General features: G+C 45.1%; 1 protein-coding gene across 1 annotated transcript in view; it reads right to left on the reverse strand.

Annotated features, from left to right (window-relative positions):
• LOC144789783 (matrix metalloproteinase-17-like) overlaps window positions 1–25,916 on the reverse strand; it is a 184,089-nt gene that overhangs the window by 95,270 nt on the left and 62,903 nt on the right. The window contains exon 5 of the mRNA XM_078665354.1: window positions 18,684–18,860. Within this exon, the coding sequence (XP_078521480.1) occupies window positions 18,684–18,860 (177 nt within the window). The remainder of the gene's footprint in view (window positions 1–18,683; window positions 18,861–25,916) is intronic.

Genomic DNA, 25,916 nt, shown 5'->3' on the forward strand with positions numbered 1-25,916 from the left:
AATGCAATAAGAACTCCTTGAGTAAGAAAGGCTGTGGGTCTGAAGCTAGAGTAGACATGCTGGTCCAGGTAACTGCAGTCAGAAAGACCCACACTGCTAAAGACGATACACCCAGACAGAAGACACAATGGACGCATTAGATTTATAGCACACTTATCGTTTGAAATATTGGGCAGCCGGGAGGATTACAATATGAAACAGCCAGAGGTGGGGGTCTATCAAAGTGTCATGACATCACAACATGCATCGAAAGGGGAAGCCTCAAGGTCATCCAGAACAGCAGATGTTGACTTTAACAATTAGTCTGTAGGTGCCAAGACCCAACCAAGAATGGCCGATATATAGCACCATAAATCCTAAACTGAGAAAAATCCTAACTTTAAGACTTTCGGTAATCATAGAAGGCATTTAGGAGTCCTAAAGTTAGGACTCCTAACTTTACTAGTCCTAACCTGAGAAAAATCCCAACTTTAAGGCTTTCGTATTCACAGAAGGCAATTATGAGTCCTAAAGTTAGGACTCCTAACTTCTGTGAATACCGAAATGAGTAAGTGCCTTCTGTGAATACCAGAATTTTAGTAAGTTTAGGATTTTGTCTTAAGTTAGTTCTGTGAATCGGGCCCTGAATATTTAAAAGCACTGCTACAGCCCTGGTTGACTGAAGGATGTCCTCTCAGTGATCATGAAGAAACCATGGAGCAAGTAGGTGAGCATAAAAATAAAGGTAGCCCAGCTGCTACAGGTATGGTGGCCTGGAAAGGCAAAATATCTTATAGTCTACATGCCTCTGCTATTAGGTCAGATGGGGCTAAACAGGATTATGGGTTTGGATAGGAGCATAATCGAAAACTTGTATTTTCGAGTTAAAGAGGAACAGATCATTGATGTTTAACCCAATGTATAGCAGAACTTTCTATTGCTGTGACGTCACGTTTTGTGAAAAACATATGCGCTTCCTTTCACAGTGCACCGGAGGGATACTGTGTCCGGGCTTCGAGGCGCACACTTTGCTGGCAGAACATCCAGTTACAGCACCTTGTAATTCCATGTTCCAAGCGGGATCAGAGTGGTTCTGGCAGCGCCTGATATTTAGATGCGTCCATGACTCATTAGCTCTCTCTCTCATGCACACACTATCGCCCTCTCTCTCTCTCTCTCTCTCATGCACATACGCTTTACCTCTTTCTCTCTCTTGTCCTCTCTCTTATGTACACACTCTTTATCTCCCTCTCAGTCTCTCTCTCTCTCTCTCTCTGTCTCTGTCTCTCTCTCTCTCTCTGTCTCTGTCTCTGTCTCTCTCTCTCTCTCTCTCTCTCTGTCTCTGTCTCTCTCTCTCTCTCTCTCTGTCTCTGTCTCTCTCTCTCTCTCTCTCTCTCTCTCTGTCTCTCTCTCGCTCTGTCTTTTTCTCGACCTCTCTCATGCACACACTCCCTATCTCCCTCTCAGTCCTTCTCTCCCTCTCTCTCCCTCTCCCTCTCAGTCTCTCTCTCTCTCTCTCTCTCTCTCCCCCTGTCTCTCTCTCTCTGTCTCTCTCTCTCTTTCGCTCTGTCTCTCTCTCTCTCAGTCTCTCTGTCTCTCTCGCTCTGTCTATCTTTCTCTCTCTCTCGCTCTGTCTATCTTTCTCTCTCTCTCAGTCTCTCTGTCTCTCTCGCTCTGTCTATCTTTCTCTCTCTCTCTCGCTCTGTCTATCTTTCTCTCTCTCAGTCTCTCTCTGTCTCTCTCTCTCTCGCTCTGTCTGTCACTCAGTCTCTCCCTCTCTGTCTATCTGTCTCTCTCTCTCTCTCTGTCTCTCTCTCTGTCTCCCTCTCTATCTCTGTCTCTCTTTCTCTCTCTCTGTCTCTCTCCCTCTCTCTCAGTATCTCTATGTCTCTCTCTCGCTCTCTCTTTCTCTCTCACGCTGTCTCTCTTTCTCTCTCTCTTTCGTCTTCTCTCATGCACACTCTCCAGCTCCCTCTCAGTTTCTCTCTCTCTCTCTGTCTCTCTCTCTCAGTATCTCTCTGTCTCTCTCTCTCCCTCGCTCTGTCTCTCTTTCTCTCTCTCTGTCTCTCTTTCGTCTTCTCTCATGCACACGCTCTTTCTCCCTCTCGGTCTCTCTCCCTCAAACACACACTCTAACTCTCTTTCTTTCTTTCTCTCTCTCTGTCGGACTTGCTCTCTCATAACCGGCTTTTAACGTGGATCTCTCTGAAATCTTGCTGTTAGGTTATTTTATTTTTGAACATACTCTGTATTCCCTTATGTTCCAATTGGCCATAGCCTGTATCATGGGATTACCAAAATGGCGGCAGAAATGCAGGTTTGAAACCTACACTTCCTTTAATTCAATCATTGAACAAAAGGCAGAATCTGTGAATTCTCCTCAGTATGAAAAGGCACAACAAACCATTGCCCAGTGGAAAACAGTTCCTCCTCCTTTCAGTTCTTTCAAATCATGAAGCTAACAATGTTGGAAATTTGCACATCTGTTCTGTAAAATTAAGGGTCAGCGCCTCCAAAAACCAATCCGTGAAATGGCTGCCGCTTGGGAGAGCAGAGCAGAAGACGCGGTTCCACATGCGTGAACTGAACGGTGTGAGCATGAGTGATGGTCCCTGGTGAAGTTGCTGCAACCTTCTCCAGCCTCGTTGGGCTTCAAGCCCAGAACTCTGTGCCGTGTTACTGGATTAGGTATTTGGGCACCCGGCCATGCAGTTGTTCAACGCAGAAGGGACGTGGCTATATGTCAACGAAGCGAGAGTCTAATAGTGCTAGCGTTACCTTGAGCACCCTGTGTGGATCCTCCTGGAGTTGAGAGGGAGGACCAGTGGAAGGGGCTTCCATGGATTGATGTGCATAGCAAAGGACCCAGAGGGCCAGATCTTTATAACAGCTTACTGCAGAAGTGTGGCCCCACATTCAATGTCAGGGACCTGGAGGCAGTCTGCACTCAACACATTTTGTTTCTTTGCCAGAATTCAACATCAGGAAGAATGTTAGTAGCGTTTCGTAGTGTGCTGAGTGACCGCAGGCTAGTTTTCAGATCCTGTAAGGTGTTCACATGTTCACTCTGAATACAAGTCAGCTGGATGCTGCAGCTGGTTTGAAATTTGTCATCTGAAAGGATTCTGCTCTCTGCAAGACTTGAGACAAACACCTGGGTGTAAAACACGTCCATTTATTCCCACTTGTCTTTGTTTCCTGGACCTTTATGAATTGCTCAAACCCACTTTTGTACTATTGCACCTCTGATGGATATTTCTGAACAAGCATTTTTCAAAGTCGATAGTTCTAGTTTGGCTGCCAGCCTTTTGGCTTTGTCAGTGCTTGTTTTGTTTTGTCAAGGGTTTATAAGCATTATTGTTTGGGTGCTGCTAAAACCAAAAAAAAATATTATTATGCCTAAAAGCATGCATTGCCACTGAAATCCATGGCATTGGAGGGAACTACTTTGTGAAGGAGCTGAATGCTGTCACCTATTGGAAAGTTACCCAATGACTGATGGTGGCATACCCATTGCACATGCTGTAAGCTGCAGAAGGCAGATGATAATGTGAACGACACAATAGACAATTCTGCAGTCTTGGCCTGTAAGATGGCTGTTTTACATTTGCCCTCTAGAGAAAGAGATTTGAAGTTGGTTTGTTTGCCTGCATTCTCTTGTCCTTTTTAGGTTGAGCCCGACCGAGCATGCGCTGCTCTGCAGCATGCGGTATTGGAGTATGGAATAGAACACCCCCCACTTTACGTCCACATTTGTCATTGGTTTGTGTCATTGTCCTTCGTAAATGCTGGCTTCTTATTTGTCAATAGGCTTGTTAGTCCCTCCTTAGGACCGCTTTGTCTTCATTTGCAACCTCCCATGAGGACTAGCCCTTTTACTTTGGTTGTTACTCTGTTCGTCTTTTTTAGTCTGTAAGCACTATTTTCTTTAATTTGTTTTTCCTTCTGCAGGCACGACATGCTTTCCTGCAACATTCAGCGGCCCATGCGTGCTTTCACGTGCCGAGAAGCCAGGATAATGGCAGCCGCTTCTTTGACTATGTCTCGCATTCACAAGAGTTTCAGCTATTGGCATTGTAAAGGACAATGCCTTTAATTTATGCGTTAATTAGTAAAACAGATAAATAAAAGGCATTGTCATTTACAGTGCCAATAGCTTAAACTCTCACAAATGTAAGGCTTATTGCAGTGCAAATGCTTGTTATAATAATGTCTCTGGTCCATAACTCAAAATGTAGCACCTAGAAGTGAACTGCACCTAGAAGTGAACTTCTTTGTCTTTCCTACCTTTATTGTAGTGCATATATATGTCAAAGCTTTTTGTACTTGTTCCAAAATGTAGATGAGGCTCTATGTGAGGATTCCACCATCTTCTTTGCCATTAACTGACTTTTAGCTGTGAGTTTTGACACTGCAGCTATTAACAGGCCTTTTGTTAAAAATATATATAGAATGGGCTTTGGGGCGCTCATTTCAGCCACTGGCTGTCGCCGATCCGCCTCCTTCAGCTATTGGCTGTAGACTTCAATCGCGCCTTAACTCAGCCCAGTGCAGTATTCTTCTCTTACCTAATGCTATTTGCTGTTTGGATATATCCTCCCATCTTTACACTGGTGTTTACACTAGTGTTTGCATTGAACTGCATTAGGAAGTACATTACAACTAAAGCCCTCTCTGCCTTCTTTTGCTGACACTTTCCCAAGTGTTTCTCTAAAATGGTTAAACCCAGACTTATTGGATTTGACAATAATAATAAAGAGCTTGTAAAGCGCTCAGTAATGCCATTGCGGCATGTCCCCGCGCTGAAGCTAACAATGAAACAGCATGAAAGAGATCCTGTGGACTATGCAGTGTATAAGTGTGTTTTCAGCAGGGCCCTAAACCGAACTTCACTGCTCTCCAGTCTCATGGCCAAGGGAAGTTTATTCCATTGTTGAGCTGCGTGGAGCGCAAAAGAACGTCCACCTACTCTGGCCTTCCTAATCCTGGGGACTGTCAGCAGTCCGGTCCCCTCTGACCGGAGGGTCCTGGAGGGTTCATAACGGCTGACTAGATCCTTTAAATATTCGGGCGACCTATCCCAGACAATTCGATGACAGAAAAGGAGGCACTTGAACCGCACCCGTTTCTTCACAGGCAGCCAATGAAGCGCAGCCAGCGCCTTCTGCGAGTTGGCTCTCCTAGGTCTTCTCAACACCAACCTGGCGGCGGAGTTCTGGATGACTTGGAGGCGACCCAGGCTGCCCTCGGTTGCCCCCAGGAACAGAACGTTTCCATAGTCCAACCGCGAGGTCACCAGTGCCTGTGTTAAAGTCCTTCTGGCCGCTAGGGGCAGTAGGTCTAAGGTTTTATTTAGGGTCTTTAGGACTCCAAAACATTTGCCCACAAGACGCCTAATGTGGCCATCATACGTGAGGGAGGGATTCATCCAAATTCCCAAGTTCTTCGCTTCCTCAATGCTTGTCCCTTCTATGCTTCTAGAGAATGCTAATTTGGACCAGAAAAAGGAAATAAGAACCACCATCTCTAGTTGTCTGGGTACATTGAGACCTAAACACTCTGCTAACCAGTAGTGTCTCCTCGCTAGCAATGCTTAATTTGAGCCGGAGCTTTCTGGTGCTGAGCACCAACACTTAATTAGTTTCCGGTGCTCTGCACCAGCACCTAATTGTCAACACCACACTTAGGGCAGTCTGCCACAAGGTGGCACTGCTCATATAATTTAGAGATGAGCAGTATAACAGTTGTTTAGGAAAACAATATACATAAAAAAATGCTAATGCCTGCCTCTCAAGCCATTCCTTTAGCTTTTGAGACCTGTAATAATCTGAACTATCGCATTTACATGCGAGAGAGATGGTTAGTAGTTGTTTTGGCAGTGATGACAAGGGCGATGGGTGGTGCAAGCTGCAGGAGCCTCCTGGTCAGAACCCTGGCACTTAATATTTTACAAATTAAGCACTGCCGCTAAGGCGGAGGACCGTCGCCACACTGCTGTTAAGCACTGTAAATAAAGGAAACATAAAATGTTAATAACAAAGTTAATATCATTATATAACAAATTTAGTATCATTTTATGTTTCTGTGCTGCTTTGCCGGTGGGGTGCTTTGCTCTCAGGGCAGGGGATGAGTTGTTTGCCAACTCCAAGTGCTCAATGACTGCCCTCTGGTGCCGGCCAAAACAGTCAAGCGCGCTTTGCACATTCTCCATATATGCTGCATTACAGCCAGCCTACATGGAGAACATGCCCAGGCCCCCATTCCCTGACTGAGCACCGATCCATGGCGCTCAGGCCAATCACAACGCTGCATTGCAGCATGGGGATTGGTGAGAGAAGCCTGGGGTCTTCCTGGTTCCTGTTGGGCGCCAGCAGAGTCCTAATGTAGAAGAGAGACACTGCGACGATACAGTAAGTTGTTGTTATTTTTTTTTAATAATACCTGCCCCCCCCCCTCCCCTGCACCCTCCACCTCTGATCGGTGCCGGCTGCCACTGCTGCTAGCTTCTTAGCAGTCCCCAGCCAAACCTGCATCCCTTCCCAAGGTACATAACGTGTCCATCCTTTGTTTCTTTATAGTAAGGAGAATATCAGTGCTGTAACATTAGCCCTTGAAGCTCCCTATGGGCGGGGAACTGGGTGGCTCACACTATGCATGGGCGGCGGGCCCCTGGCCTGAAAGCTCCTGAATGCGTCTCGGGGACCTTCCATCTGCTTTTCCAGGAGGGGATCCCCTCAAGTTTACCACTGAAGCTTATGTTTATTTGTTTGTTATATTTCATTGGTGCAAATTACATTTGTATTCGTATTGGGTTTAGCTGTCCCTTCAATGCATTTCCCACCTGTCCCTCCTGAGGCGCTAAAGACTCAAATCTTCAGGAAATAGTTTGTTTCTGTACCATCGTCTTTAGAACTTTGAGTGCATCACTGTGCAGATCGAAAGACAGGGAGGAGCTAAGAGTAGCCCAGCAGGTGCCTTGGCGTCCAGGCCCAGGGGCCTGAGGGGCCCAATACACCCCAATTACCGGTCTTTTTAACAAAAATGATGAGACTCTGGGGCATATTATCAAGGACCGGTGTTAAACTGCCGATAAAACGGCGATAATGGGCTTGATAATACGCCCTTGTTAATTCCCATAGAAGCCCATGTTCTGATGTGAACATGGGCTTCTATGGGAATTAACAAGGGCGTATTCTCAAGCCCATTATCACTGCTTTATCGGCAGTTTCCTGCCGATAACACTGCGATAATTTTAACACCAGTCCTTGATAATATGCCCCAATGTTCCTTGCTTGCATTAGAACCCACTAACGTTTACGCAGTCAGCACGTGTTTCACCCACTCAGCTTGCTAAGGGCTTATTTAAGAAAAAGGGCTGATTTTATCTTAGATACTCACACATTTGTAAATAGGCCCAAAATGGTCAACTCCCTATTAGTAAAAGTGCAATCAATGCACCTCTCTGGCTGCACTGATTATCCTGAATGTTACCATTTGAGATGTTAAGGGGCCAATTCACGAAGGCATTTGAGAGGATGTGAAGTAATGCACTAATTCAAGTACTCGCCCTTGCTTTTGTGATTCGGCCCCTTTGTCTTTATTAAGCTCTGAGCAATAGAGATTTCACAAAGTATTTTATAATCTGGCCCCAAAATAAATTAATCCTCAGGTAAAGAGCTGCATTTGTCGATAAGAACAGCTTTTTGAGAATTTTTATAAAAGGGTCGATTTATTGTTTCTTTTGAAGTCAATTCAATTCAGCTTCTGCTGTGCAGACATGCTCTCAGGAAACAAGCCTTGGTCTGGAGGATGTCTGTGAGGAAAAGTAATGCGTAAGATTGATCATGGACTGGAATTTGTCAAACTAATTGTGCCTCATTTAATGGGATTTTCTGTGTTGTAGGATAAATGACCCGAGCATGAGGCCTCAGTGGTTAAGAAAACAACCAACTATGTCTTGGAAAGACTGCATTTGTTTAAGGGAAAAAAATGTATTATTTCTGGCTAACACTGCATTCCTTTTAGTGTCGAGAAAATAGTTTCAGTAAAACAACTGTTTCTTGTAAAAGGTGCCTAAACTTTCAATTTATTAAACCGAACGGAAAGTACAATCGCAGAAGGAGACTCAACAAGACAATATGCAAACCGAAAACTCGTAAAAACTGTTTGGCCCTGAAAGTTTGAGGAGGAGGTGCTGGTAGGGAGAAAGAATTAACCATTTTGTATTGAATATTAACCCCCTTTATCGAACGTTGGGCCAGCCAATCAGAATGCTCATTTCGCTGCCATAGTAACCAAGAGAGCATTCCCAGGCGGCCAGCTCCTTGCCCCCTTGTGTGCTCTGCTTCACTGCCCTTCCCCTGACCCCTGTCCCCTGGGGTGAAGCCCCTCCCCTATGGGCGAGGGGATGAACAGCGCCTGCGCAGCTCTCTCTCTTCTGTCGCAAGCTGCTCTCTATGACGCGCAGTGCTGCCCCCTTACGTTCCTTCCCTTATTGGCCAGTACTGGTTGTATTGTTTTTTAGGTTTCGGCTACCGTCGCACTGCGTAAGCAGTGGGCGGAGCCGAAATCTTTTGTCTGTAGTATGGGGGCTGAACACGCCCCTCTTCTCAATTGGCTGGCCTCGTAAATGCTGGCCAGCCATTGGAGGAGAGGAGCGTCACTGAGTTCAGGGCCCGCCTCGACGCGATTCGGGGGCGTTTCTGGGTCTTTTTTTAAGCCCCGCCCCTTTTTTCGTCATTCGGAGGTGGGTCATTGTGGGCGTTTGCTTTTTTTTTTTTTTTTTACACAGGGATGTTTTTCGTCATTGCTAACATCTCTGTTGCGGGATGGACGTAGTATTGCTGCTCCCGTTCCCCTCAGAAGACCCCAGCGTCCCGCGCTGTCCTGTCTTTGAGGAGCTGCTTGGCTCCAAATTGTGTTTTCCAAGAGAAATCCGTTTACTTTTCCAATACTCCTACCATTGTTATTTTTGTTATGCCTCTAATGCGTTTCTTTTAGTCTTGAAGCGAATTAAAATCGAGAAAGAGAGTGACAGACAGTTATCACCAAATACCAACTCACCAATTGAAGCTCAATATTTTCTTCCGTTGCCAATTAGCGCAAAGCTGGGCGGGTCCTAGACTGACGAGCCGAGGTGGTAGGCAGTCGACCGTTTCAGCTGCGTCTGTTACTTTTACACAGTGTGGAGTCTGCGATCTGCAAGTGGCGAGGTAAGATGGCGGCTGTGGGATGAGGCCCAAGGGCGGAGAAGGCCACGAGAGAACTAGCAGCCATAGGGGAAAAGGATAGGGCGGAAAAAACCACCGCGAGTAATGTTAGACAGTCTACGGCAGTGGCGGCTGGTGTTAAGGAGCGGAGGGGATTAACACCATTGAGCAGCTTTGAAAGAAGTGCTCGCTGTTTGGTGCTCCCCCGAGAAACGATGTATGTAAAATATGTTTTGGTGCGCAGTCTTTCTGCAGGCTGCACATGTGCTAGCTAGGCGGCGCTGGGCCGGGCGCCTAGAGGCACCAGCGACGAGGCGGTAACATCTGCTTTGTGGGAGTGTCTGCATACCACTGCAGTGTATGGCTTTACAATGGGGCGATTATGAAATGGCCCAGGGCGCGGTCAGTAAATCTTCATTCACAATAATGGGCAGTGTTGGCGTACAGTGCGGGGTGGCAATTGCTGGCCCTCCTTTCGAAGTTTCGCCTCCGTAAATTATTAAGCTTCCTAATTGGTTAAGGCAAGCTTGGGAGCGTGACGTATGCATGAGCTTGGCAGCACAGTTTTTCCGGGACACTACACGAATCAAGTTGTTGTAAAAAGAAAGGCGCCTGCAGCCGTGAAATCAAAAGGGCGTACACCAGGTATGTTTTTCTAGTAACAGAGACCTGAATAGGGGCTGGGGCTGGGGCGGGGCGGGTAGGCTGCCATTAATTGTGTCATTAATTGTTCCAAACGGGCTGAGTCTTTCCTGCGGGCCGTAGTGATATAAACATTCCGTTCGTCTTTAGATAAAATAGTGTAAAAGCGTGTCTTTTAAAAATAGGATTGTTGTGTTATGCAAATTATGCAGGTTACCCCCTTTGGCTGTCTTAGTTGCAAATCCCACGTACAGATGCCAGCTGAAGCCGAGCCGTTGTCCCGGTTGGTTCTGTCCTTTCCAGTCTCCCCCAGGAAGCGTAGGGGGACAGTTAATACGAGCCCTTGCACGATCTTAGCGCCATGAGAACAGCTTTTTTAGATGCAGGTCAATAAACAGAACAGTTATCACCCCCTCGCCTAACACACGCACACACACACAAACACAAGGGAAACAACAGTGCGTTTCCAAAAGCCACCAAATGATAACTCAAACTCAGCATTGTTTATTGATACTCACGTATTCGAAAACGGTGCTTTGTCCTGCTCTGTGTCTGCAAGTTATGACACAAGCAACTCGCACTCTTAATAGCCAAAGTGTTTCTTATTCAGTCTAGTCCTAAACAACACTCTTTCCACATGAAAGTGCCGCCAGTACTGGGAATGCCACCAGCCATAAATCAAAGCGCCAGCACCGGCAGGACTGGCTTCACTCGCAGCCCTAACTATTCATAATTAAAACATGTGCCTTTTTAATGACGGTGCGTGCATACGGTGAAATCCAGCCTAGTTGCTTAACTCGCAGCGCAATATTAACGGCCCTCACTTCATTTAGCTTTAATTGTATCTCTGGGGCAAGATTACGACGTGAGTCCGGCAAGGGCTGTGACGAATAGTCTTCCGAGAAAGCATGCCGGTTTCTTAACAATGCGCCGGAGCAGTCACTAACTGGCCAAGAGAGGACTGCAGCCTAAAATCGCGGAGCAGGCCTCTGGGATTATACATGTGTGTTTTCGTGCTTCTAAACGTGGGTCGTTTTTTCTTAGCACCATTGTTTTCAGTGTATTTGTGTCTAGATTTTTGTAGATGTCAGTAAATGCATGCAGATAAATATTATAGTTGTGTGTGCGTGTAGATATATATATATATGATTATTTATATATCATTTATAGCATGGATGGAACAATGTTAAATATATATGCAGCTTATGTGTAACTTATATTCATGTATACATCTTCTTTATATATAGAGACATGAGGGGGCCTGCATCTTACTTTTAAGACGGGTCTCAAGGGGGTTAGTGCAGTGTTCCACTAGTTTCTCTCTTTCCGCTTGGACAGGCTTTGCTTCAGTCTTGGCTAAGGGAATTTGAGAGGATTAATCTAAAAAACTTGATACAGGAAGGACAGAAATGTTTAAAAAAAAATAAGTAAGGGCATTTGAGCAATAGTAACATCTGTAAAAAAAAAAAAACTTTCAAGTCATCTGTGTGTCATGCAACTTAATCTCCCCATGTCTAATATAATGAATGTGTCCGTCTGTAACGCAACTGGTGCTCATGTAAAGCGCTCTGATACCTCCGGGTCGAGTGGCGCTATATAAAACTGCAACAAAACTAATACAAATACGTAAGAGATAGATGTATCGTCCATACTTATGAACAACTCATGCAGTCCCCCACGCCAGTTAAAGTGCCTCCTTGCTGCTCTGAATTCCAATTGTCTGCAGACTCCTGAAGCTACCGCCCTCTGCTAGAGCTCATCAGACAAGAACACGACATTGCTTGTTTTCATAAACTAGCAGGGTTCTCCGAGTCAGCCTAAACACAGTCTTTAACAATGGCACTAATTATTGTCTTCCTACAGCGAAAACATGTTGCACTATTCAGCAGAGTACAGAACAGGTGCCACGTATGGATGAGCAGTGCACGCGCCTCCCCTCCACGGGACAGGTGCAGCATACCGCCACGGGACAGGTGCAGCATACCGCCACGGGACAGGTGCAGCATAGCGCCACTGGACAGGTGCAGCATAGCGCCACTGGACAGGTGCAGCATAGCGCCACGGGACAGGGGCAGCATAGCGCCACGGGACAGGGGCAGCATAGCGCCACGGGACAGGGGCAGCATAGCGCCACGGGACAGGGGCAGCATAGCACCACGGGACAGGGGCAGCATAGCACCACGGACAGGTGCAGCATAGCACCACGGGACAGGTGCAGCATAGCACCACGGGACAGGTGCAGCATAGCGCCACGGGACAGGTGCAGCATAGCGCCACGGGACAGGTGCAGCATAGCGCCACGGGACAGGTGCAGCATAACGCCACTGGATAGGTGCAAGATAGCGCCACTGGACAGGTGCAGCATAGCGCCACGGGACAGGGGCAGCATAGCACCACGGGACAGGTGCAGCATAGGACCACGGGACAGGTGCTGCATAACGCCACTGGATAGGTGCAAGGTAGCGCCACTGGACAGGTGCAGCATAGCGCCACTGGACAGGTGCAACATAGCGCCACTGGACAGGTGCAGCATAGCGCCACTGGACAGGTGCAGCATAGCACCACGGGACAGGTGCAGCATAGCACCACGGGACAGGTGCAGCATAACGCCACTGTATAGGTGCAAGATAGCGGCATGGGACAGGTCCAGCATAGCGCCACTGAACAGGGGCAGCATAGCGACTGGTGCAGCATAGCGCCACGCGACTGGTGCAGCATAGCGCCACGCGACTGGTGCAGCATAGCGCCACGCGACTGGTGCAGCATAGCGCCACGCGACTGGTGCAGCATAGCGCCACGCGACTGGTGCAGCACAGCGCCATTAGCAGTGAAGATGTGCAGCTCTGGACCAGCAGCGCGAGCATCCCTCCCTCCCGAATACCTATAGCACGGCCTCGGGGGTGGAAAGTTCCATCACCCAGCACAAGTCCATGGCAGGTGGTGGCAGCCAGAGTGCACGGTACCCTCACACGTGCCTAGTGCAGCACAGGATGTAGCAGTGCGACTTCCACACCCACTCTCTGCCCTGGGGCGAGTAGACAGCCATCTCAGCTTTTTTCTCTCTCTCTCTCCCTGCCTGTCTGTCTATATATTCTACGTTCTCTCACCTTCCGTCCCGTAGTGTGAGAGACCTTTTTATTATGTTTTGGTTTTGGCATTGTTATTTGCAATGTCAATAGCTCAAACTTGCGTAAATACGCGCCCTATTGCATTGCAAATGCAATAGGTCTCGCATTTGCGAGAGATTGAGCTATTGGCATTGTAAATAACAATGCTATTTATTTATCTGTTTTCAAAACCAACATATATTAAAAATTTTGTCATTTACAATGCCAATAGCTCTAACTTTTGCAAAGCCGAGACCGTTGCATTGTAAATGCTTGTTTATATTTTTCTGCTGCACTCACACTTCTCTTAAATTGTGGATGGGAAAGAGCGGATGATACAAGAGCTGGAGCTGCGTGGGAGGCGTTTACCCCCTGGCCCACAGCAAGCTGAATCCACTGCTTGGGTAGGGGCAACCAGGTGCTAAAAGCGTCACTGCCCTTACCTGCAGGCCAGGAATGGCTGTTATATTCCCCTCATTTTATGGGAGGGAAATTATCAGCCATATTGACCACAGGTGAGGGCAATAATGCTTAATAATGAACAGATTACGAGGAGTATAAGAATTTCAGCTGAAGACCCCTTAAGATTTGAGAAAGAGAAGGGATTTAAAGGACTGGGATGGCAAGATCCTTGTAGAGGTGCAACCCGGATTAAGGCGGGTCTGATTAATACTAGATTCCTCCCTATCTCCGTAGGCATGCAGTAGGGCCTTTTAAATGACGATAAATGGAGTGCGCTATTCCTTACTGAGACATGTTTCGGTGCATCTTCCGGGCTGGACATTGCCCTCATCATACCGGGCGCCTATGCTATTCTCCACTTAGACTGAGAGAACAGAGAGGGAGGAGGCGTGGCCGTGATTTGCCAATCATGGTTTAACACAATTAACATTTTTGGAGGTGTTGGGTGAGAGAGAGGGGCTAATATTCTTTATCAGAATTGCCGCCTAATTTTTCTTTTTCAGTAACACTAATTTATTATCTGCCAACATATGGGGCAAATTTGGGTGTGGTAGTGGCTAACACTGTCTCACCGTTCCTGTTTTCTAATTTAATTTTATTGGGAGATCTAAATGTCCATATAGATGACCCTGCCTGCAAGCAACCAGTGCTATGATGGAGGCAATGACAGATCTAAATCTTCAACAAAAAGTAAGTGCTCCCACACATAGGTTGGGCCACACACTTAATCTGATTTTCTCCAATCGCCCCTTCCAAACAGTGGCTAAGCTGCAACCGCAGGTATGAACTGATCACTTCTTGGTGCAACTTTCGCAGTTTTTTACTGGAGCTCAGTTGACAGAGATTCTTAAGATTTTTCGATTCTTCCTATCCCCAGCAGCCAATCAACAGAAAATCCCAGCCTCACAATCTTTGTGCGACAATATCTCTCTGTATTTCCACAAGAAGGTGGCGGCCATTTAAGTAGTGTGGCTCACTGGTTAGAGGCGGCAGACCCGAGAGCAGAGGACGGCCCGGGACCAGGGTTCGATTCCCGGCGCGGCAGGTTTCTGGACCAGGGTCAGCGGACTCGATAATTCTCTCGCCTCGGTGCCCACTCTGATCAGCGATCACACTCGGCAACTCTGGGCATTAGCTTGCCTCATCTTCACTAACGGCCCCACCAGACCGCCGGGGATGCCTGGTCTCACCCTGGAGATACCCATTAAGGGACCATCTCTCAGGGAAGCCAGGAAGGGTTTCGCAGCGGTCGAAGCGCCTTGGGACCCTACGGGTAAGTAGTGCGCTATATAAATGCCTATACATTTACATTTATACATTATACATTTACATTTACTCCCACTTTGATGGTCAGAAGAAGGTGGGCATTTCTGACTGAGACCCTAATGGTCGGTCCTTGAGGGATGGCCCGTTACTGAACACCTTTGAGCCCATTTTTTGGAGTGATTCCAAATTAGCTATTTCTAATGCTGGTTGTGGGTCAGACTAGGACCCTTGATCACCTGTGTTCTTCAATTGGTGGTTTCAATGGTGAATGCCGTAATTAATAAGCTGTTTCATCAATCATTGGAATCAGGATGTGTTCCTTGTGATTGGAAAGTAGCACAGGTCCCACCTCGCTTGAAGAAGTCAAATGCTGACCCTTCCATCTGGAGCAATTTTAGGCCAATTTCTCTGCTCCCAGCTTTAGGGACAATGCTGGATACACGGCTGAACAAACAGCTTTCCCAGTTTACCACGTACAACAACATATTGCATAGTACACATTTGAGTTTTTGCCCCGGGTTCAGCAGTGAGCTAGCCCTTCTGGAGGTCTCAGAATTTGTAAAATCAAATCTCGGCCTGGAGAAGAAAACTGTTGTGATTCTTTTAGATTCATCAGCGATTTTTGAAACCAATTCCCACGATATTCTGTTGGAGCGTTTGGAGCTAGCAGGTGAGGTCGGCAGAACCAAACATTGACTTCAATCCTTTTTTGGTGGCTAGGGTGCAGGTCGTCCATCTCCAGGGGTTCCACAAGGCTCGGCACTCAGTCCCACCTTCTTTAATATTTACGTGGCACCTATGTCCAAGGTGGTAGAACACTGACATTTCAATATAGTGTCCTATGCAGGCGACACTCAGTTAATGCTGTCTTTTCAGCAGACCGACGATTCTTTGGTGGAGAGGTTCCAGGGATGTCTTTCTAATGTGGCAAATTGGATGAAATTGAGCTGCGCTACGTTTATGGGCAACTATTGGCCATCCATCCTATACCAAGGGTGGTCCCATCTACAGTGGTAAGAAACATAGGAGTAAAGTTCACTCATGGTCTCTCCTTTAAGCCACAGAATCGAGCAACCACAGCGACCTGTTTAGGCACATTGACATTTCTAAAAAAAGATTCAAAAGGTTTTGCCAGCGCAGACTCAGAAGGAGATTGTGCTATCTAGAGTAACTTCTCGATTAGATTATATCGGTGCACAGACATAATATCGACTCCAAAATATCGTTTGGACAGAATATCGAGTCAAAAATATCGTTTGGACAAAATATCGACAGGACAGAATATAGACAACCAAAATATCGTTTTTAAGGTAAGTGAAGTAATATCGACTGTAAATAATATCGAAAGTGAAAATATGTAAGTATATAATATAGATAGTAAAAAAATTCGTTTTTATTTTTAGGGTTCAGGGTCAGTTTGGGGTTTTTGGGTAAAGGGGTATTTTTAGGGTTCAGGGTCAGTTTTGGATTTTTGGGTAAAGGGGTATTTTTAGGGTTCAGGGTCAGGTTTCAGTTTTTGGGTAAAGGGGTATTTTTAGGGTACAGGGTCAGTTTTCAGTTTTTGGGTAAAGGGGTATTTTTAGGGTTCAGGGTCAGTTTTCAGTTTTTGGGTAAAGGGGTGTTTTTAGGGTTTAGGGTCAGTTTTCAGTTTTTGGGTAAAGGGGTATTTTTAGGGTTCAGGGTCAGTTTTGGGTTTTTGGGTAAAGGGGTATTTTTAGGGTTCAGGGTCAGTTTTCAGTTTATGGGTATTATTTTATTATATTTTGTTACTATATATATATGTTTTAATAAATATGAAATAAAAAAATATTTATTTAACTTTCATTAATTATTTAATTATTATAAGTTAATTTAAGTAATTTTAAGTATATTTTAGTAATTAATTATTAATATTAATTTAATTTAACACTGTTTTTAGTAAATACGATATTTTTTACAACTATATTTTTGTAAACGATATTTTGAACTCGATATTTTTGTACTTACCTGTTTGTAGATAGAAACTCGATATTTTGACTGTCGATATTTTGTCAACGATATTTTTGATGGTCGATATTCTGTCCCTCGATATTATTTCAGTGATCCCATTATATCACCTCACCTTACCTTGAAGCCTCAGTATATTTGATAAATAAATTACAGCTGGTTCAAAATGCGGCTGCACAGCTGATTTTCAACTGTCCACGGACTGTCCAAAGAAACAATCCGCTTGTGTCGGCTTGAAACAACTACATTGACTGCAGGTAAAGGAACAATTTAAATTCAAGGCCCTGTTGATTACCTTTCTGGTGGTTCAGAAAAAGGGACCCTTTTATCTTAGAGTAGTATTGTTTTTGATTATTTTATTAAATGTTATACGTACAGTTACCATTGCTTTACCATTACAGGGTAACAGCCCAAACTGGCTGTCCTTGTCAAGGATACAGGTAAGTGGTATATATGTTTGGCTGTCCCCTTTTCCACTGTCTTGCTAGAAGAATAATAAAGGATGAAAAGGGGAAGGATAGAGAATAAAACAAAGAAAGGAGGAGATAGTATACAAGAAGATTAGATCAGTCGTGGGTCTGTTCTGGGCCTGTGGGGATATGCTTGTGGGCAAGCGCCCTTCTCCAACTGAGTTCACGCGGGTTCAAATCGACTTTCGCTCATCTAATCAGGGATTACTTCATGTACCTAGAGTCTTTAAGTCCTTGAGGTGCAGCCGCTCCTTCAGGCTTCTGGCAGCAAAGCTGTGGCATGGACTCCCAGTTGATTTAAGAATGGTAAAATCGGAAGTGCTGTTCAAAAACAGTCTACAAATCACCTGCTGGTCAGCCTGGGGCACTTCCTCTGAAGCAGCTGTTGCACTATAAAAAAGGCTATTCAATTCAAATCAATGTAATATAGTTATTAACAGCACCGTCACAGTCCAGCAGTGAAAATGTACTTCCTCGCCTGAGAATTTTGAGATTGAACCTTGTCTTGTCTCTTCGGGCACTCTGTCAGCAGTCTGAGTGACAGCCACAGGAAACGGAAGTGAGGCACAAACTGGCTGCATTATGGGAAATTGGGAAGCCTCCTCTGATCACTATTTCTCTTCCACAATGATGGTCTGATTTACTACCACAGTCTTATGATGACACATTGAAATATAGTGCCACCTTAATGTGAACTGTCCTATTGTAGCTGGTATATATTTTTAATTGAAGTGTGCCTCTCCTTCCTGCCAGCATTACTTACTGCTTTATGATGACAATACAAGAACGGAAATAATTTAGGCACGCCAGGCAGTGGTGATAAAGAAATGATAGAGGTCAATGTAAAAAAAAGTCCTACTTGACTTCCAGAACTACTTTACACTCCAGAGGCGCGATGACCTCAGACTGGAGGGAACGCCAGTTTCCCGGTACAGCCGTCAAGATGATCTGCTATTCCAATGTCGCATGGAAAATATGAAGCAGAGCGACAAACCGCTTTCATTCGCAGCTGCGGACTCTTCCTGATCTCACGGACAGCCATCCACACTCACAGTCAGCCTCTTCTGTCCATACTCAATCCCCTACTGCTCTTTCTCTCTCATCCATTGATTGTTTTTCCTTGCTTTTCCTCAATGCTTCCTTTCCCAAAACAGATGTAGGCTGGGATTCCCAAATCCAGAATCTAGACGTACAGAGAGTCATTATAACAATATTGAAGGATGAAATATTGAAAGGTACGTTTCTAAACATTTCCCATACCTAATCTACATATTCATACTTTGTAGATATAATTATATCAGCAAGCTATAGAGATTTGGAGTTAAGGATAGCAAATTCTTACCTCCTTCTGTGCACTTACTTTTCAATATTTTGTTCTTCGATATTGTTGTAACGATATTCTGTCCCGTCAATATTTGAGATCCAAAATTGCCTACTGCAGCCCCCAAAATAGCTCTCTCGCCTCCTGCCACCTCTCCATACCAACTCCTGTGTTTAGATCATTGCGTCCCTGAACTGACTGCATAAATGTAACCTCAATGAACGCGTGCAGTTCTACTCACCGTAGAGCTTCTGGATCTCAGTCCTGTCGTCGGAGCTCAGTTGGAACTGCAGAGGGTCTCCCACCGGACCCTGGTAGTAGGGGCGCATAATGGAGCGCTTCAGAGAGGAGTGCGCCAAGCCCAGGGAGTGCCCGAACTCATGGACCGCCACCGCAAACAGGTCTGTCCCTAGGTCATCTGCAAGACAAAAGTGAAACAGAGACCAATGGGAGACAGAAACATGTCACGTATATCTGGAATTTGCTGTTGAAGGCAGCAAACCATAGCGAGAGAAGACATTATTATCCTCCAAAAAGAAGAGCATTAGAAGGACAGACTGCAGCAATGTGAAGAAAAGTTTATTGTGGTAAGTGCCAGCATACCAGCCCAGGCAGCAGCAACTGGCTAAAGTTGAGTATTACAATATCTTCAACAGCGATAGATCATGGATCATGGAATGTCATACAGTTTCAACACAAATATGACATATCTCCCCCCTAAAAGAACATCAACCATACCACAAAGAAGCTAACCCATAACACAAGACAGGAACGACGATACCCACTGTGAACAACTGAAACAATAGGAATAAAATCTTAAGGATGTACACAAGTACAATCAAACTATGTACAAAATGATAGCCAAAAGGAATGACAATTCAAAATAGTTACAAACATTGAAACAGTAACAAGAAGGTAAGGATACAGCATACTCCTTGTGGCACTCGGGAACCTGCCTAACTTTGGATTTCCGCTAGACAACATCTGAAAAGGTGAGATTTCCATGTCCATCTTCAATGCTTTCTGATATTCTTTCCAACACATGCCGGCCATTTTACCAGGCAAACTGAAATACGATTCTTGTTCCATATGTTCCCTTCATGCAACAGTAACTCACTATCTTTCACTTCCTGGGGGGAAAGAACCAAGATAAACCCTTCTTCATCCAAATGGGTTCTTTGAGCCTCACCCAATCTCAACACTTCAATTTAAACATGGTGCAGCATCTATTCCTGCACATCATCTCTCACATAAACAACTCCACTCAACTACTCAATGCCAACTTGCTTCTATCCATTCCCTGTTCATCCTGCAACTCTTCCCCTAAGCAATAAGAATGGAGACATACCAGTGCTTAAAAGGTGTGTAGTTCTCATTGACTACAGCATGTTCCTTAAAACCAATTTCCAACTTATCCTATTCTTTATAACTAATTACAACTGGTCTTTCACCACTCGATTAACACTTGCGCCCAAACCATCAATCCTCGGGTGATAAATTGACATCCACACATGTCTGATTCTTGCCGAATAGCCTCATCTCAATCGAGATAGCTGTGTCCCATTTGTTAGTCACAAGTACACTGGGGTATCTTTGTCTCATAATAACCTCCTGCATGAAATCAGTATGGTTTCAGTACACACATCTCTACAAACTTGGGCTCACCTTTACTGAGGACTTGTGTTGTACTTTCATCACGCACTCAATGCAAGTCCTTAAGTAATATTTAGTAAGCAATGTAAGGGTCAATTTGTACCACCTTACGTGCCTTTGTAAAGAAATGCAATGCAGTCGCAGCTCGTGCAGGTAAACACAGTGAGGCGGGGGTGGGAGGGGTGGAAGTGACAAACGACGGAAAAGGGAAAGTAATATAAATAAATAAATAAAACCACTTACGTTGCGCCTGCCGCATTACTTTCTCTATTCCGTCGTTTGTCACTTCCACCTCTCCACACCCTTACCCCGCCCAACCGCGACTTCCTGCACGAGCCACAATTGATGCTGTGCTGCTTTACATTTCGTAGTTGTATGCATTCCACAGGAGGAACATGGACATTCCTGAGCATCCACCCATGTAATTAGACGCAATTCAAGATTGACTAAAGTTAGTAAACCTTGGATTGTTCCATAATAGTGTGCCTATCCGAGGCTGGCATAACAAGGAGAAATATTTGTATTTCTCTTCTTTGCCTCCTCTTTCTATGTGTGATGCATTCTACATCACAAGCAAAAAAGAGAAAATTGCCTCTTAGGATTGTTTTTGCGCTGAAAGGTATCCCTTCTTGTTCAAAAACGATCGTGCCTATGACATTTAGTGCGCCAGCGCAAGGAGGGAGCAGAGGTGTGCCATATCTTAGTAGATTTGCATCATTGCTGCTCTCTCCATTTCAAGCAGCGCAGCAAATGCCCTTGCTGAGTTGCGTGAAACTTCAGTATATCCAGGCCTTGATTTCTGCCCATTTAGACAAATAGGCCCAGATTTATTAACTTTTTGTGTCACTCTTGTGCCATGCGAAGCGACGCAGGATAATGCAAAACCTAGAATGAGATTTTCCAAGCCACTCAAGGCCACCTTGCATTGCCTTGCATGGCTTGTTAAATCTGGAATAACGCAAAGCAGCGCAAGTTACTACCTTGTGTTACTCTTCATGGTGGGAGTGTTACATTCATGGAGCCTGGGTGTACCCCCTGGAAATTGGTCTGGAAATGTGCCTCAAGTTAAGTATGTCAAACCAGTTCTGTGCCCTCAGAGCCCTTTGGTCGTCCCCTGGGAATGGGGCAATGTTGCTTTATCATTGGGTTGTATCATGCTGTATCATCTAATCAGTCAGATATGGTTACCAATGTTCGCTCCCTCTATCAGGATGTCCTTATTTCTCCGTACCAGGGCCCATGGGTGGACTGTATTCGAAGATCTGATCACTTTATGGGCCCTCATGGCATGTATGATAGGGTTGACATGTGGTCCTGTTCTTGCATATCCAGTGTAAAAAGCTGTGACTGCAATATGTGTTGTTCTAAAAAGACCCTCGAGGGTTTTCTTTATGTGGCTTAAACATGTGCATGGTATGCACCAGTTGGGAGGCCAACAAATAGGACTCCACTTGCAGGAGGTGCAGCCCTTTCCCCACAGTGCTTTTGGCATATAACTTAGTGGCTTTGAGATGGGGCCTATGGCTCCCATACACATAATTCATATAAAGTTAATCAATCTCTCATACACAGTGGAATTATTTTAGGGAGTATCCCAAAGATGTAAATACATCTCTGCATCACGTTTATTTTAATGATATGCCCTCTGCCTAGTCAATGATGAGAATCAGCTTTTCCCACACAATACTGGTTTAGTCACTATTCAGGTACATACCGAGGTTTTTTAGTCTGGTGGGCAGCCATGTGAATGGTGAGGCCCATAGAGATGCTTGTGTGGTTGTCGGTGTCACCGGCATAGCCTCATACTTTGACCAATTTTTTCCGTACCCCCACAAGCTGGAGAAAGTCTCAGTCACATTCATTATGCCCTGTACTGACTAAGATGGGATGGAGAGGGCCACTAATATGTCATCCGCATAATAGACCACTTTTCGCTCGCTCACCACTGTTGGGATCCCACAGATATTCAATGTACTGAAGATAAGGGCTACCAGTGGTTCCAGTCCCATCAAAAAATATTAGAGGGGAGAGCGGTCAATCATGTCTTGTTCCCCGTCTAGTAGCAAAGAAGTGTGTGGAAAAGCCCCAGGACAACTCCAATGTTGTGGGAGAGCTGTAATGCCATCAGACTTTGTCAATGAATGTGTTCCCTAGATCTATTGACTCCATCATTCTAAAGAAATAGGACCACTCCACATGGTCCAATACCTTCTCAGCGTTGAGTGAAATAAGAATGTTTTCATATTTGTCCTGTCTTGCCTGCCAGAGGAGGTGGGAAAACATTCTCAAGTGGTTCGCTGAAGAGCGACCTGGCAAAAACCCCACCTGTTAAGGGTGGAGAAAGGAAATGGAAGTCTTGAACCTAGTGGCCAAGGTCTTCACTAGGATCTTCATATCTGTATTTATAAGGGATTAGCTTACCCGTCGCGCGTTGCTGCGATCTCCGAAGAAAGGAAATTCAAGGAAACTCGTTATGATAACATTCAATTTACATTGTGTCATTTTTATTGAACCTTATTCATTTAAATATAGAAAACATTTCAAAGTTTTGTTTTAATTCTCTTTATTTATTTGAGTGCTTGTAGATACCCAATTTTTTGTTTTTCCGTCTGGTGCATACATCAGTATTCGAAAGATTATGAAGGCCCTCGGGGGCCAATATTTAAAAATAAATTATGCCAGAAACCTTCGCGGGAGTGTACTCAACAACTTCTCAACGTTTCCTGGCGATCGGATGAATGCTATTTTAATTCTATTTATTTATTCGAGTGCTTGTGGATACACGGGTCTTTGTTTTTCCGTCTGGTGCGTACAATTCAAAAGATTATGAGGGCCCTGGGGGGGCCGATATTTAAAAACAAATCATGTCAGAAACCTTTGCGGGAGTGTACTCAACAACTTCCTAAAGTTTCATGCCGAACGGATGAATGGGGTTTTATTTCTATTTATTTATTCGAGTACTTGTGGATACACGATTTGTTGTTTTTCCGTCTGTTGCGTACAATTCGAAAGATTATGTGGGTCTGGGGGACCGGTATTTAAAAATGTTTTATGCCACAAACCTTTGTGGTAGTGTACTCAACAACTTCCCAAAGTTTCATGCCGATCGAAAGAATGGTGTTTTAATTCTATTTATTTATTCGAGTGCTTGTGGATACACGATTTGTTGTTTTTCCGTCTGGTGCGTACAATTCGAAAGATTATGTGGGCCCTGGGGGGCCGATATTTTAATAAATGTTATGCCAGAAACCATTGCGGGAGTGTACTCAACAACTTCCCAAAGTTTCATGGCAATTGGATGAATGGTGTAGTAATGCATAAAGGACAAACAGACAGACATACATTCGTTTTTATAAATATAGATATCGGTAATTGGCACAGTTGAGAAGGTCCCTGCCTGGTTTTGGTATCAGAGGGATCACTGCCCTATGAAATTCCGATTATTGTTTGAGATTTCTTGGAACACTTTACCCAGTGACGTTATCATCAAAGATTTGGTTATTTTGAAAAATTCTATTGGGACACTATCATCTTCCAGCGCTTTCACCATTGAAATGCAGTCCATTGCCTGTGCTATTTCTTCATGACTTATATTGTCTCAAGTATAGTTGCTTGGTCTTGTGTAAATGTCGCTAAAGTGAGTCTGCACGCGAACTCCTATTCCCCTTTTGTGGCATTCCAAGTTCTCGAGGAATATAAGCGTACATAGAAAGTAGTGAATTCCCAGAGAATGTCATCTGGGTCAGTGAGTCGCATGTTATGAGCGGTTCTAATAACTGCTATCATGGAGTGAGAGTGTGCCTGCTCCAATTGCACCACCAGCAGCCATTCAGCCTTTTCAACCCTCCCACAGTGCCTCTCTTTCAGTCTAAAGAGTGCCGATTCTGCTTGCACTGTGTAATGCTAGTATGGCGCTAGCCACCTCTCTCCAGGCGACAACTATCTGTCTTCCTGCAGATGTAGTAGAAGCCATTACTTCCTACACCAATTGGATAGACCCAACATGCAAAAAACTAGTCCCAGTGAAACGATGGACTCCCAAACGCTACCAGCCTTCAGCTCCTTGGTACTCTGCAGAACTGAGGAAGCAAAAACGTATATGTAAGGGACTGGAACGGAAATGGAGAAGAAGCTACAAGGATGGGGATAAAATATCCTACAAACAAAGCATTAATGTTTGTAAACAGCTACTGTTCGACACCAAAAAGACTTTCTTCATGGAGCAAATTATAAAGGCTAATTCATCCATGAAGGAACTCTTTAAAACGGTGGTCAATTTGACGACCCCACCTACTTCAAAATCCCAAAGCAGCCCAGAACTCTGTGAGGAAATAGCCACTTTCTTTCAACAGAAGGTGGAAGCTATCTTTTCCTCGTTCAGGTCTCCCTCAATCCCTGACCCTGGAGCATGCAATGTCGTTGACAAACCCAATGGAGCCTCAACCAACCCTTGACAAGTTCCAGTCACTAGCTACACGGGATACGATTATACTTCTTGCCACCACTAAATCAGGCTCGCCAAAGGACCCATGTCCAGTTCCAGTGATCACAGTGATCAAACTCATCCCAGAGCTCATTAGCAAGGCTCTGACTCATCTTTTTAATGCGATGTTCGAATCGGGGCATTTTCCGAACAACTGGAAAATAGCGTCTAGATTCCCCATGCTAAAAAAACACAATCTTGACTACAAGGATCCCAACAACTATAGGCCAGTATCCCGCTTACCTCTGCCAGCAAAAATGGTTGAAAGAGCTATGAATACCCAACTCACCACTCATCTCCATGTAAGGAATTCACTAGACTCCACTCAATATGGATTCAGGGCAGAGCACAGCACAGAATCAGCCCTGATAAAATCTACTAAGGAAGTAAGAGAAGCCTTAGACAAGGGAGGGAATGCGGTGCTTATCTTGATGGATCTCTCCGCGGCATTCGATATGGTCCATTATGGAATTTTGATGGACCGTTTATCTAATTGTGGGGTAACAGGCAAGGCATGGGACCTGCTGAAATCGTTTCTTACAGAAAGGACTCAAACTGTGGATCTTGACAAAGTCCGTTTGTTGCCATTCTCCCTACCATGTGGAGTACCTCAGGGGTCCTCCCTGAGTCCCCCTCTCTTTAATATCTATGTCACACCTCTAGCCGCGTTAATTAGATCCTTTGGGTTTTAGTTGACATCCTACGCAGATGACACACAAATAGTGATGTCACTACGTCCTGGGCAAGAAGCAAAGAAAGGAAAAAATTCCATGACCGCATGAAAGCAGTCGGGCTGTCGATGTCAATGAATTGCTTAAAGCTGAACTCTAGCAAGAGCCGCGGAGCACCAATGTTGTGACATTGCCAGCGGCTGGTTGCTGAATTTACCTGTGACACATAAAAGCAACGTCTAAAATGACGCCCGCAACAAACCCTCCTGCTTCTCTCCTGACCTTATCTCATTCCTCCCCCTACCCCTCTCCCTCTACTCTTCTCCACTTTCCTGCTACCTACCTTTGCCATCACCTGTCCTGGCCCTTAGTCCCCACCCTGTTTATCTGTGAATGTTCCCACGTCAATGGAGATCTAGCTATTTTGTCTGATGCCCGATGGAGCTTCCTGGTTTAGCTATAGGGGAAACAGGCCGGGAATTCCCACCATGGACGTCACCTTCCCAGTCGGTCTTTAGACAGACTTGCTTTCGTCTCTCCTGTCGTCTCTTCCTGCATCCTCCCTCTATTTATGTCTCTCCTTCTCTCCTCTCTCAATGTACTGAGACTGAACTATTTTGTCTGATGCCCGATGGAGCTACCTGGTTTAGCTATAGGGGAGAAGGGC

The sequence above is a fragment of the Lissotriton helveticus genome, chromosome 1_1 (genome assembly GCF_964261635.1).
Source record: "Lissotriton helveticus chromosome 1_1, aLisHel1.1, whole genome shotgun sequence".
Lineage (NCBI taxonomy): Eukaryota > Metazoa > Chordata > Amphibia > Caudata > Salamandridae > Lissotriton > Lissotriton helveticus.